The sequence below is a fragment of the Tyto alba genome, unplaced genomic scaffold (genome assembly GCF_018691265.1).
Source record: "Tyto alba isolate M040663 unplaced genomic scaffold, T.alba_DEE_v4.0 Super-Scaffold_28, whole genome shotgun sequence".
NCBI lineage: Eukaryota > Metazoa > Chordata > Aves > Strigiformes > Tytonidae > Tyto > Tyto alba.
Window position 1 is genome coordinate 15,762,362 of NW_024881302.1, and position 14,304 is coordinate 15,776,665.

General features: G+C 41.6%; 1 protein-coding gene across 14 annotated transcripts in view; it reads right to left on the reverse strand.

Moving 5' to 3' along the window:
- Nucleotides 1-14,304, reverse strand: part of RBFOX1 (RNA binding fox-1 homolog 1) — a 1,320,820-nt gene that overhangs the window by 915,180 nt on the left and 391,336 nt on the right. The window contains exon 1 of one of the 14 annotated variants that reach the window (XM_042798377.1): nucleotides 8,695-9,178. The exons of the other annotated variants lie outside the window; for them this stretch is intronic. Within the exon in view, the coding sequence (XP_042654311.1) occupies nucleotides 8,695-8,697 (3 nt within the window). The 5' untranslated portion in view covers nucleotides 8,698-9,178. Of the gene's footprint in view, nucleotides 1-8,694; nucleotides 9,179-14,304 lie in introns of those variants that run through there. 14 annotated transcript variants of the gene reach the window in all.

The following is a 14,304-nucleotide window of genomic DNA, read 5'->3' on the forward strand; positions in this document are numbered from 1 at the left end:
AATGCCTCATGCAAACCTCCTTTTCCTACCTCTTTGCTAAATAGCAGTTTTAGCAGAACTAGACAGCTGCAATACTAGCAAAAATAAAATTGTTAATTGCTACTTTTACCTCAGTAGTTCCAGAACCAGCAGAGAAGAACAAATAGGAAAATCAGGACTGGCAAAGTGCCACACTTAGGAAACACACATACCACAATGGCTACCATGAGACGTCTGCAAAAAAATTTTTTTCCAATTTTTGCATTTCAAAGTTGAAATAATTCTACTAGATGCAAGTGGAGACCATAACATATAGATAGTGCAACACTAGTGCTGGTGTTTAGAAGAAGGGGAAAACCCTTAAACTGACCAGGAAAGCCTTAATTTTGTTTGATTATGGTAAGCAAAACTGACATGCATCTACAGCAGTAGCATAATTGAACTTAATAAGAGAGCTCTTAGCATAAGAATATAACAATCAAAAGTGCAAAATCAAAGATTATCTGACTTTTAAAGAAACTGGAACAATCATATGGGCTTCTGTAACAAAAAAGATTGACACCTCATGTTATAAGAGATTTTTATGGCTCATATCTAATTATTTAACTATTTGTTTTTATTTTATTGTATGCTTTTATTATCTTATGCTTTGTCATCTATTGCTGTTAAATTACATGCTTTGTATAAAATTTAAGGAAATTGTATCTTCCTAAATTGGATCACTTTAATTGTTCGTGTTTTAAAGTTGTTTTAAATTACTTATTTTCATTAAAGATGGGGGTTTTACCTATTAGTCAGAGATGGCATCATGACATCACAATCCTGCAGAACTCTCTATATTGCAGTACCAGAAGTTCATTATGATACACATCTGAATACATTATAGCAAGAAAGCACCTTCATATTTAGAATATAATAAAATATTTAGATTCCTACAGAGACAAGTTTGTACATAATGAGATTTCAAGAAATGGTCAAGTCCTTTTTAAAATCCACTCAGGTTCTAACAAACATAGGTAGCTTAAGAAAGGTGCTTCTCTGGCTACAATGAAACAGGAGTCTGAGTAGATTCAGAGGCAAGAATACAGCCAGGAGGACCGAAACAATGGAAACAGGAAAAGCCCAGGCTAACCCCATCAGAAGGAAAACAAGTAAGAAGTGTTATCACCAAAAGTTGCTTACATACCTTGCTGCAGTGAAATGGCAACTGCTGAGAACAAAACTATTCTCGAAGTGATTAAAGGGGCCAAACTACCTGACTGCACCAGTCTGCCCATTTGAGCCAGCACGTCCCCACAAGTACTGATTCATCAGGTGGTTCCCTGGACGTGACAGCTCCCAGAGTGAGGATGCAAGATCCTATCAGCACCAAAGCGGACCGATTTGAAGGCATTTTACAGTGGCAGGAGTAAAAGATGGCTTCAGTATCAAAGAACCTATGATGTCAGAGTAAGGCTGGTACCAAGCCAAAGGCTCTGTTTGTGTCCTGCACCCCGGGGCGCTCCGTGCGCGCGGCTGTGAGGGGAACCCCTGACCTGGTCCTGCGGGCTTCGTGGCTGATTTCTACCACAGTGGCATAAGGTCCTTAACAATCAGTTACAGCCAGAAATGCAGTACTGAATCAAAATGAAAGCAACATCATAAAATAGAAACAGTGAAGCAAAAATGTAAATTAAAAACTCATGGGTAAGTATTAGGGATTGGAAAACAATAATGATGAAATAATCTGGTTTTAAATTGAGGACATTCACAATGAAGCAAGTGTGCAAAACATGCATCATGGACAATTCTGGTATTTGGCAAGAGTTCAATACTCGTAATGACCAGGGAAACCCAAGTGGTCTCCTGTGGAGGCAGCTGCAGACAAGCATATTATCACGATGGCAACAGAGGTCATCATAAAGTGAAGGAGCCATTTGGAGAGTGTCCTAAATTAAGGAGTGGGAAAAGGGGGTCTAATATCACAGAAAGATCAGGAGGATATCTCGATCCATTAATCTTCCTGCTGGGTCACTCTATGTGGCTCAATTCAAACTGCACTCTGGGACTTCCTTAGCATTTATATTGTCGCAGACTTAAAATGGGTATCACCATGTGGTAGATGACATTTTAGGTAGCTCATCTTCAATGTTAGAGGAAAGGACATTTAAGTAACTACTCACATACACAGTGGACTCTCTGGAATGGAGATTTTTTTTTTTTTAAATCCTAGAGCTTCACACATAGAGTTCCACTGTAACAGAAGATAATATTTCATCAAATTATTTCCTGTGACACTCACCAGAGACAACCACCTAGTAGCATGATGTGACACTGATGCTTCAATACCTTTTCCCACCAAAGAAGCAAGACTGTAAGCTCTGTGGTCAAAGATCCTCATAGACTATAATGCATCCCAAGGCAAAGTGCTACAGAATTGCATAAATCTGAAGACAGAAAGTTATTCTGAAACCAGTGTTTAGTACTATACTCTGTGTTTTCATACAGGGACTGTTTACAGGATCTTCACTTACAACCAAATTCATTTGCTCAACAAAATTTCTGTACGATATTGCATAAACCTTAATTTAGGAAAAAATGCAAATTTTGAAAAAGTGGATTTTTTTTCCCAGGACAGACAAAGATACCAATATTGGCTCTGACAAAGACTGTCAGGCCTTTTTGCTGGATCAGTGCCATTCAACATTGTCTAATTTCTCTCTCCCTGAACTATAAAATGTCGATCCTCTACAACATATGGTGGAAAAAAACAGCCATCTAAGACCTATTTAACAAACCAACAAATTTAAAAGATAAAAGCAGAAACTCAGAAATTGCCTATCCAGAGGAAGAGTAATGCCTGTTCATCAGGCAAACTACTTTTGTGAAAGACAACTATTTTTATACAATGGGCAAACATATACAAGGCACATTTTTGCAAGACAACAAGACAATTACATATTTTATTTTGAAATCCAGGGCTCTGGATCTGTTTGAGGTTCCCAAAGGCTTAGCACTCATTTTGCTACCAAAATAAGAAACTCTACAATGGATCATCAGTTTTTATAAGACAACAGTGCTACCTATGTTACTTTTTTCTGCATCTGTTTTCTCACGTGTAAGCTACAAATACTTGGAAGACACAAAAAAAAAAAAAAAAAAAGCCATAAAACATCTAAAAGACAGGCTAAAGAGCAACCTAGGTTCAAGGAATCTAGCTGCAACGGCATCGGGCTTTCCCATCAGGGCGGTACATATAAATTTACTACTGTTTTATCTCATGGAATGATGGGGTTGATTTCAACACAGCAAAACTTTTGTCCTGTTGCTTTTTAACACAAGTACAACCATCCAGTACAACTGCATTTTCTTCCACCTGTATACAGGTGTTCTTCTACCTTCTCTACAGCTGCTACTATTAGAATACTTTGAGCTGAAATAGTATCACTTCCTCATTTAAACCGTCTCCTAAATTTCCTACCCACATTTCCACATATTGACACCTTCAAAACAGTATGCATTTAGAGTTGAAATTCTTCTACACTAGGTTTGAGCTTCCTGTATTTCTCAGGAAAAAATATGTATTTTCAGGCTAGCCTTTTTTTGTTCCGATCGTACAATATTTGCTCACATCTAATATAAAGTCTGAACTCAGAGACAATAAAATCCCTAGAAAACCTTTGGAACCAGCAATCAGAAGAGCAAGATCCTTTCAGTGTCCTCACCAAGTGCATCAGCATGTATTCATACATTATTAGATTCTAAAAAAGTCCAATGGAAAAGTGATTAATAAATGCCCAGAAGTAAAGAAAAACTTTGAATCACAACTAGCACTGTGACAGACTCAAGGTCAATGAACTACAAATCATAGTAGAAAGCTGACATTCACTAACTCCAGCTTTCACTACCATTTGTTTAGCGATGACAAGCTTAAAAAATAGCAGTTGTTTGAAACATATTCTAATTTCCCTGTAACTCCTTTTCTTTTTTTTTGCAAACATAACCTCTTCTTTTTGTATCTTAAACTTTCCTGCTCAGAGGCTGTACACCGGAGGGTTGAAACCAAGTGTGTTGCCAACTGAGAAAATCTGTATATTTTTACAGTGTTTGAAATGCTGGCCACAAATAGCTGCATCTGGCCCTACAGTCATCATGATGCCATTTATCTTAAAAGTGATTTAGTTTTGCATGTTTGCCCTTTAACACAACCCAAGACTTTCAAGCTCAACCTGCTCTAACTATATTCCCTTATGCCTTTCTATCTGGAGCAGAGAGGCAATTATTATAATGGATGTGAGTTTGCTCAGTCATTTTTACAAAATCTCCCTGACTGACTGCAGCCAGTCTCCCGCAGAGAGAGGCTCCCAGTTTGCGGCACAGTGTTTCCCAGTCCAGGCAGCCATCTCAATTTTAGGGCACTGAATTGTATCGGTAGGTACCGAGGCATTTGTCAATCTAGAATTGTATATTTACTACGTTCCTTTCAGGGTATTAGATGAATATAACTGATTATATTAGCTGAATATTAGATGTATATAACATCCTGCTGTTTGGAAACACGGGATTTTAGAACTGCATCCAAAGCTGCAAAATGTTCTAGATTTTTTAACTGGCTTTGAAAAAACTGCCACTGAGCGTTAGATCTGTGTACCTCTTGTGTCAGAGACACTTCAAACAACATTGAAATTTCTGTAAGATACATACTTGCAAAATACCTAACAGTTTTTTTCCCCTTGAAAAGAGCCAAATAGATAATACTTTGTAACACACCTCAGAAACAATCTTGAATTTGGGAATATTCCATTAAAAACTCCACTTGTAAATATTTTTACTTTTGAACAAGTTCTCTACAAAATACAAAATCTGGAGCAGAAGAGTAGAGGCATTAAACTACGTGTATTTGGCAAAAGAAAAAAAGTATTTCAAAGTATGAAAAGCATATTTTTGGCATTAGATGTTGCTTGGCATCTAACTGTAATCCATATTGTGAATCAAACATGATCACTTCTTTGTGCTCTTCAAAATGTTACACGTGCTTCAGCACTGCTGTTACATACCACTGTAAAACCCAGCATCCCAACAGTGTTTTCCCGTGTCAGGTAAGATTTCCTCTTGGTTTACATTCATTTTTCAGTGCATCAACTTAAAGGACACAGATAAAATTAACTTATTTGCAGTAAATTGCAATTTCTGTCATATTAAATTTTAGCAAAATGATACAGTTATGAAGGGAAAGTGTAATAGATACTGATAGAGAACTTCATAAACAGTTTCCTGTTTAATCATGAAAGCATACATTCAAAATAGGTGATAAAAACCAGTATCTACTAATAATATATTTAAGAATGCACAACATAAAGTTTCAGAGATGGCATTATACCTTCAAGAGGAGAGTATCTGAACTGCAAAATAATTATGGGCACTGGAGAATTCAATTATTTAATTAAAATATTTAAACTGCTCATAAAAAAAAAAAATGCAACTAAGCAATGAATTAAAAACAAAGAGCAACAAAAAAAAAAAATAAGACTTCTCATTTAACGATTTGGGAAAAGATCCTCACAGATAGGAGCTTTCTGCTCTCAGGAAATATTACAGCTCAAATTCTGCACAATCAAGTCAACAGAAGTTCTGCCACAGATGTAAATGATTTCACAATCAAGACCAGAAACAGTCAGGCCACCTGATAACCTGTTTTGTCACTCTTTTAAGCCCTGTCCATTCACTTTTTTCCTAACTCTTCAGTTTATTCACATGTTATTTTTAGGAAGGTACATGAGACACCAGCATGCCCGGTCTCCCACATGAAATGGGAAGGAGTCAAAAATCCAAGGAATCAGTAGAGAGAGTTCTGACAGATGCAGAAAATAAAGAAAGTTAAAAGGAAAACATTCTTCAGGTACTGTATTTCTCTCAAGCTGTAGTATTATATATCAATCTTAATTACAGAAGATTCAGTTTTTTCAGACAACTGTATGCTTAACGTAGCCCTGCCTTCCATAATTTTAAATAATATTTCTTCTTGTGGCCAGCACTACGAATTCTGTCTTTACAGTATATCATGCTTCTGATTAGATTTAAAAAACTGATAATGCCACTTCAAAGGTACAGCATAATAAATTAGCAACGGTGAATTATTTAACTCAGCCATTGGCCCCTTCTGTCCTCTATTTCCAACTAGCTCAACTTCCCCCAGTGCAAGTGAATACTGAACAGCTCTTTTGTCTTAAATGAAGCTAACCTGTCCACAAAAAGTGAGACCAAGGATACTATTTCTATTAAATCCCTCCTAAAAACTAGGCAAAAACCTGGTAAAGCCAGCATATATGTAGGGCTGGCACAGAAGCGGTAGGCAAAAAGTACTAGGAAGAGAGATTGACTGGCATACCAGAGGGAGAGACATTTTGGAGGAAATGTGATAAGATTCTTCAGAAAATAAATAAGAGCATATACTACGGAAAAAAAATGAGATTAATAGCGAAAGCAGGAAGAAAACTAAGAGGAGAAGGGGATAGAAAAAGTACACAAACATCCATCAGGGATGACAGAGGTAGGAGCTGATCCTGCCCCAGGCAGAAAGACTGACTACATGAGTGGCTGAGTCCCCTTTGGCCTTGCTATTCCATGTTTAACTTCACAGGGGCTTTCTGTAGCACTGCAGCTTGGGAAGGAAGGAGAAACTTCAAAACCCACCTGTATGGGCAGCCATGGCCTGAGGACAACACGTTCTCTCTGCCTCCTTTGCAGCAAGCCAGCGGTGCATGTCAGTGAGGGATTACATATGCGTGGAGCGTGTAGGCATCACAGCGTAGTAATTCACGATGCTGGGAATTGGACCTTGTAATCCTACGTGTGTACTCATATTCTATACTGGAAATGTATCGCATTATGCATCCAAGAATTAACAATCCTGCTCTCTTCCTCGACACTTGACTCCTGCCAGTATTTCTGCCATTTAAGGATACCCTTTCATGAAACCCAGAAAAGCATCCTCATCACGTCAAGGACACCAAGTACTTCAATTACAAGAACTATAAAGATCATCAACGTACTGTGAATTTTATTCATTACGTTTGTCAGCTATATTACCGATACTCAGTTAAGTACTAATAGAAAAAAGAAATATGGTCTCGACACTATAAACACAGACTTCATTTCAGGAGATGCCAAATCCTGTGTCTAATGTATTTACCAGAAGAATAAATTGTAAATGAAACTTGGGTAGCCAAGCCTTTAAAGCCTACATAAGATAGATAGTAGATCTGGACTGTAATCAGAAACGCTACATAAAAATAGTTTCACAAAAACTCAGTAACTCAAAATCATTCAAGTAAAAGAAAAGAAAAAAAAAATACCATAGTTTGAGCTATTCTAAATCCCTACTATAATCCTCATAACTAGAGCATGTGGCACCAAATACTTGCCTAAAAACTAAATGATCTGCTAAGATACAGATTGAAAATTCACACACACACACACACTCATCCCTGCCACTCTTCCCAATATATATCCTCTCAAGCAACTGTAACTATTTGGTCCCTAAGAAATGATTATTTTATTATGAAGACTAACTCTATTTTAGATTGCAATACATCCACAATCATCAATCCACCGAGTGACAAAATCTTGCTTCTACTTTTATAGCCCAGAAATACAATTGTTTTCACACTTCCAAATGACAATTGGAACATACGGTATTTCTTAAGTATCGTCAGGTCTAGAGTGAGAAGTGAAGCAAAGGACTTGACATTCTTGGGACACCATCTCCAGGGTCTGTTGTATTTTATGATCCAATTCATCTTGATTAGTTGAATTTTATTTAAAGTGAAAAAACAGTCATCACTAAACTACTTGAGAATCTACCACACTGTGCCACATTTGCGATTCACTGAGTAGATAAACAAAAGCTGCAGATTTGGACAAGAGCTTTCACACTTCGCTGATGTGAATCACTCCAGAGTCAAACTTCAGATCACACTGGTTTCACCATCTGTGTGAACCACGCTAAGTTGGCAGCACAATGTCCAAAAGCCACATGACAGACTGGGGAACAGCAGAACGTGTGCCACTCAGGCTGCAAACCCCTGCCTCTGCTGAAGAGTGGCAGCTCTCGCTGGAACTGCTTATATGTTTTTAATGTATATAGTGTTGCCTCACCTGTAGTGAACGCATATACAGGCACGCCGATACTTTTTTTTTTCCCAACAGAAGCGTACAGAAGAAAATTACATGATTAATCGTCTCTAAAATGAGTAAATATTGATGACTTACAGGCAAGTAGTTTCCCAGCAGCTCAATACCTGCCCTCTTCCAATCAGCAACTCATCTGAACCCCGGCTGGCCATTTTCCTTGTTCCTCCTTGTACCCTGTGAGCCACCTCCCGTGCCAGCGCTCTCCCCGCAGCACCGGCCGCGACGTTTCTCGGGCGGGAAGCGGAGCGGCGCGGCGCGGCGCGGAGCCGGCCCCCGCGGGGCGCGGCCGGGGCCGAGCCGGACACGGAGCGCCCCGAGCCCGCGCAGCCGCCCCAACCCGCCGCGCTCCGGCCGCGGACGCGCAACCCTCCAGCCGCGGAAACTTTCCGACCACGGCGACCGGCGGCAGCAGGAGTGCCTCCCTCCCGCGGGCAGCGGGAGCGGGAGCGGGAGCAGCCTCCCCCCCGCCGCCGCGCACCTGCCGGGACGCCCCGCGCCCGCGCTGCCCCCCAGCCCCCCCGCGGGGCCCCGGCCGAAACTCACCATAAAGAAGCGAGCGGAGGCGAAGGGTCGCGCCGCCTCTCCCGTCCGGAGCCAGCGGCCCCGCCAGGCAAGTGGCAGCGGGACGCAGCTCCCCGCCGCCGCCGCCGCAGCCCCTTCCCCGCGGGCAGCGCCGCTCTCACCGCCGCATGCCGCGCCCCCCGCCGCCGCCCCGCTCCCCCCGGGCTCGCCGCGATCCCTCAGCGGGGCGCCCGACCTCCGTGGGCAGCGGCGAGACCCCGGGGGCCGTCCCCGCCGCGCCGGGGGGCTGGGGGGAAGGCGGGCGGGCGGCTTCTCGCTCCGCTCCGCTCAGCCGCGGCCGGCGGGAGCCCCGCACCGGCCGGGCAGAGACCTTCCCGGGGGCGGAGGCGCTGCCGCTCTCCAGCCGGCGCGGAAAGTGGCTCCGGAGCGGGCGGAGGTGACCTTCAAGCCCGGCGGGGCGGGCTGGGGTGGGCGGGAGGGCGGGGAGGCCCGTTGCCGTTGCGCGGCGGGAGGCGGCGGCGGCCCCGGCCCCGGCCCCGGCCCCGGCCCCCAGCCGCCCGGGAGCGGCGAAACGCGGCGGCGGCGGCGCGGAGCCCCCGGTGGTGCCGGGCGGGGGAGCGGGTGTCCCCGCCGGCGCAAGGCACGGCCGCGCCCGCGATTGGCGGCCGCGCGGCGGCGCCCGGGGACCCCGCGGCATCACCCCCCCTCCCACCACATCCCCCCCCCCCCCCCCCCCCCCCGCATCACCCCATCACACACACACACACACCCCCCCGGCATCACCCCCTCCGCCCATCACCCCCCGCCCCGCAGGCAGCCGGGCGCTCCGCCGAGGCGCAGCCCCCTACACACCCACCCACCCCCTCGCCCCGCTTCACCGGCGGCGCGGTCACAACTTTCTGGCCCCGGGGCTGTCCCGGGGAGCTGGGCGCTGCGGGAGGCGGACAAATAAGCGGCCACGGGCCCACGGAGCGGCACGGGGGGAACTGCTGGTCCTGGGGGTGCCCTTGGCGATCCCGGGACATCCCTGCCCCCTTCCTCCCTCTCTTCTCCGCTCACAACAACTCCGATGCCCCGCTAATGAGACGAGCATCACAGGATCCCTCAACACATGAATTACTGTTAAATCAGGCTGACAGCAGCTATTTACGAGAAAGTTTGAGAAAAAAAATAAACATCAAGACCTGTCAGAACACTGCCTTGTCCTTTGCAATATATTAGGTATTAATTCCCTAAGGATCAAACATTTTTGTGCTGCTCAACCCTTCAGTTACAATAAATGAATGCCCCTGAGATTTAATTCAACATGTAAACTTGTATCAATCACATACGGGTAGTCTGAGTGTAAGATAGATGTGCCACCCCCTAGGGTTCAGGAGTAGGGAGTTGTTTTAAGTGTAAAGATAGAGAATTAAAGCCAGTAATAATGCAGGTGATAACAAGGAAGCAAACTTTAAATCATAAGTGTATGATTCCTTTAAAAAAACTTTACATGAATAATCTCCCTATAAATTCTTTCATCTGTGCAGAAAATAAATACAGCCACAGTATTCTCAAGTTCAACTGTAGTTCACACACATATCACATACACAAGTATCTCAACAGCACGTATCTATATCCCAATGCCTCTACTTACAGCTTTGGGGCTTGGCCTATTTCTTTTGCTACTTTAAGGCCCAAGGTGTGATCCCGGATCCCCTAAATACGTAACTCATGAATGTACTGCTCATGAGCGTACCTTTACCAAGTCACATCAGTTTATGGAGCTCTTTTTTTTTCAAACAGTAAGTTCAGAATTTATTATTCCTCATCAAACATGAAGCAGTGTTAAAGTAATGGCTGGAAACCTTTAGCTCCACCTTGTTTAAATCTGTCAGACTAATGAGAGGTATAAATTTAGACATTCATTTTCAGAATCAAAGTTTAAATTATCAAGTTATTACAACAGATTCTCTCAAAATATATGTCCCGCTCTGTAGGCTGATCCCTAATAAGTTAATATAAAGATCCCTGGATGGATCCAGCGATCCACCCTGTGGATTTCCTTCATTTCTTATTTCAGCCTTCCAGTTCCCTCCAAAATCAACACAAGGAAGGCTAGGGGAGGCTTATGTGTCCAACAAATATAAACTGGAGGTCAAAACATTATGCTAAATTTCTTTAAACTATTACAAAATTATTTTATAGTGGTAACTTTGGTTATTTTTTTGCAGTAGAAGATATCTAAACCCATATTCCAATCCACCTATGAGAAGGTGACACCAGTAGAAGTTTAGTGAGTATAAATTAAACATAATGCTGGCAAAATTTCTTGAGCTCTTCATTAATTTGTATGTTTAGGCCCCCTTATAAGAAAACAATTTTCAAAATTCTGATTAAATATTACTGACTACTTTCATAGGTTTGTCATATGGCCAAATACCTCCGCCTACTTCATCCGTGCTTTGGTTAAGACTGAACTGATAAAAAAACCTGAAAGACAAACTTCCATGTAAAAAAAAAAAAAAATCTGTCCTTTGATGATATATGCTTATGCAATATGAAGCAAACGTTCTTTCTGGGAAAATTTTTGCCAGAAGTTCTTCAGGGTAAATCCCAGCTCACATAGAGCTGACCGCTGATTGACTCAGAGTAATACTAGATTCTCTTGCCCATGCACTCAGAGAGCTTTGCAGAGGACCCTGCAGCCCTAGGATTACAGAACAGAGGAAGAAAGGAAGGGCCTTCCCAGATGAAGCAGTCTGGAATTCCTTTCTTTTCCCCATATATGTGATTTTCAGGGTGGCACCAAGGATCAGACTTGCAAAGATTTTTAAGTATCTTACTTTATTTCAAAATCTGACCTGTAGTCTTTCAATATCCACTCACCTATCTGTATATACAACACTGGCAGTATTTCTCTAACCAGCAGGCAGTCTCAAGAATGAAGAATTAAAAATTATTTTAATGTGCTAAAGTAATAAACAGGTGAAGTTCATGCAAATATCTTAGCTATACCAAAATCCTTCAGTAAACATCACAGAAATCTCATAAACCGGAATAAATGAGAAGTTACCTTTAAGCAGTTGAACATTCCTGTTGGGTAGTGAATACTCTCTAGAGTATTAAGGACTACTGACAGGAATAAAACTAAATCATGCCCAGGTGTTTGTTAGCTCCCTCTGTCCTTGATTGCCGAAATGGGTCTGTATTCAATGACTAGATCAGAGCTTGGTTTTTGGAGTCTCAATGCCTACATATCCTCCTTTTGTATAAATACTGTCCAAGTTTCTCTTGGGTGATTTTTCACGTCTGTTTTCCCTTTGTTCCCTTCACATGAAAGAACTCTGAACTGCAAGATGTATCTTTCTTAAAGAACTCCATACTCAAAAGTTTGCCATCGTTATTATATATAGGCTACAAGCTGAGGTTAATGTTTTGGCTTGGTTGGTTTGGAAGAAATAACTGTTGATTCAAAGATACGACAGATAAATTATGGTCAGAGAAACAGAAGCCAACAGAGATAGCATCGTATTCTTACTTGGGGCAGTGGCAGAGCAGAGAACAGCACTCAAATATTCTGTTTTCTGTTCCAGAGCTCCATATATTAAAATATTTTCTTTCCTAAACATGATGTATCCAAATGTACCTACCTGCATATCTCCTAGACAGTAACCACCTCCAGAAAGCTATCTTGCTATTTATTCATCTTTGTAATATACAGTACATATAAAGCATTTGATAAAAAACAATGTTAGCAACTCTACCCGAAAGTCCTAATTTCATGAAGCCACAATTCACAGTAATTTCTGTATGAAAATTTTCTGTTTGCAAAGAAAATACACAAATTTAAATATAATTGTCTAGTCGTGCACTTAAACAAGTCAGCTTTGGAAGGAGACATTTTCCAATTTAAAGGAAATTATCAATAGCAAGAGAAGAAAACAAACAGCAGGTAATGAAAGGCTTTGTTGAAACACAATGTTTTGAACAAATTCCCAGTCAGAGATTAATTCTTAAAATCTTCTAATAAATGTATTTTCTGATTAAAAGCCTATTCTAGGTTTCCTTAAAATTTGAAACATTTTTCCATTTCAAGTAATATGTTTTCAGAGTTCATTTCCAAATTTTTTAATTTTTTTTCCCCCCCAGATTGTATGGGAAATCAAACTGGTGTGTGATTATTCTAATCGAGAGACACCTAGATTCCCATGAAAAACAATAGGTCTTGCACCTTTTGCAAGAAAGCAGCTGATCAGCAAAAGAAAACCTGTTGTTTTCCTGTCTGCTGGATTCTGGAATAGGTGGAATGTCTTGGAGTAGAAGACTCACACTGCAAAACTCAGAGCTCGTGGAGTGCAAGGTGGAGCAGACACATCCTGAAGATCCGGGGGAGCTGGCAGTAAGGAGCACACCGCAACGGCAAGACAGCATGGCTGTGTACAACTTAGCCCATAATTCAAGTTGCTGGACTAAAAAACACTACTTGAAGAAGGTGTTCTTTATGGAAATTATTCAACAAGCAGAAGTTTCCCCAGCTTCACTGAAATATTTTCATCTTCCTTCATATCCTGCCTTGATCTTCAGAGGCTGCAGTGATGAAGGTTCCTCCAGCTTCCACCTAGGCCATCCGTTTTCTCTGCTGTCAACCTGTTTAGGTCTTCAAACTCATCGCGGACATGCACTCAGAACTTTTACTGGCCCTTCTCCCATATGTTTTTGCAAAACAATTAGCATCCTTACTTTCAACTATCCAGAGCACACAGCCTTCTCCTGAACACTCTGCAAGGGCATCCAGAGCAATAAAGTAACTGCAAATGCTGCAGGACTAAATTCTGTACAGAGAAATATTTGGGAGGAGTACTGGCAGCAGCAAGTCTGTGATTTGCTTCCAATCATCTAATCAGCACCAGGAGACAAGAAGATAGTCTTTTTTTCTCTGTATAACTTTTGAAACAAGATCATTGTCTTCCTCTGTATAACTTCAGAAACACAGGGTCAAGCAGCTTACAGCTGATTGCCTGTTGGTTAAAGGGAGTGTTACTCACACCAGCGTTTGGGTGAACAATTGCCCGGCAATACTGCAATTACATGGGGTAAATACATAAGCGATGATTATTGCAGTAGAAGAAAGAAAGAAAGAAAGAAAGAAAAAAAAAAAAAGGTTTCATTGCTTTCAAATAAAGAAAATAGATCTATGAAAAACAGAAAATAGATCTAAAGAAAACAGGTATATGGCATGTAGGAGATGATCTCGTGGTCCAAGATAATTTCTTGGAGAAAATAATTGTTCCAAACAGCAAACTAAGTAAATGCAGCAGATGTTGTAACAAAATGATAAAAAAAAAAAAAAAAAAAAGAAAAAAAAGGTGGTAAAAAAATTATCTGAAGTCTTCAAAACATAAAGATTCTATGTATTTTTAAGAATCATATAAATAGTACATACATATTTCATACTTTAAAAATTCATAATGTTTTTGCAGCAAAGAACATCTATAACACATCCCGAGCCGCTGCAAATATATTCCTTCATTTGAAGGGCTGCTCATTTCATTACCAATGGTAAGTGAACACATAAGCCATTTGCAGTGAAATATGCGAGCTTAAAGTAAATCCATTTGTGGTGGTTGCTGATGTATTACAAATTTCAGT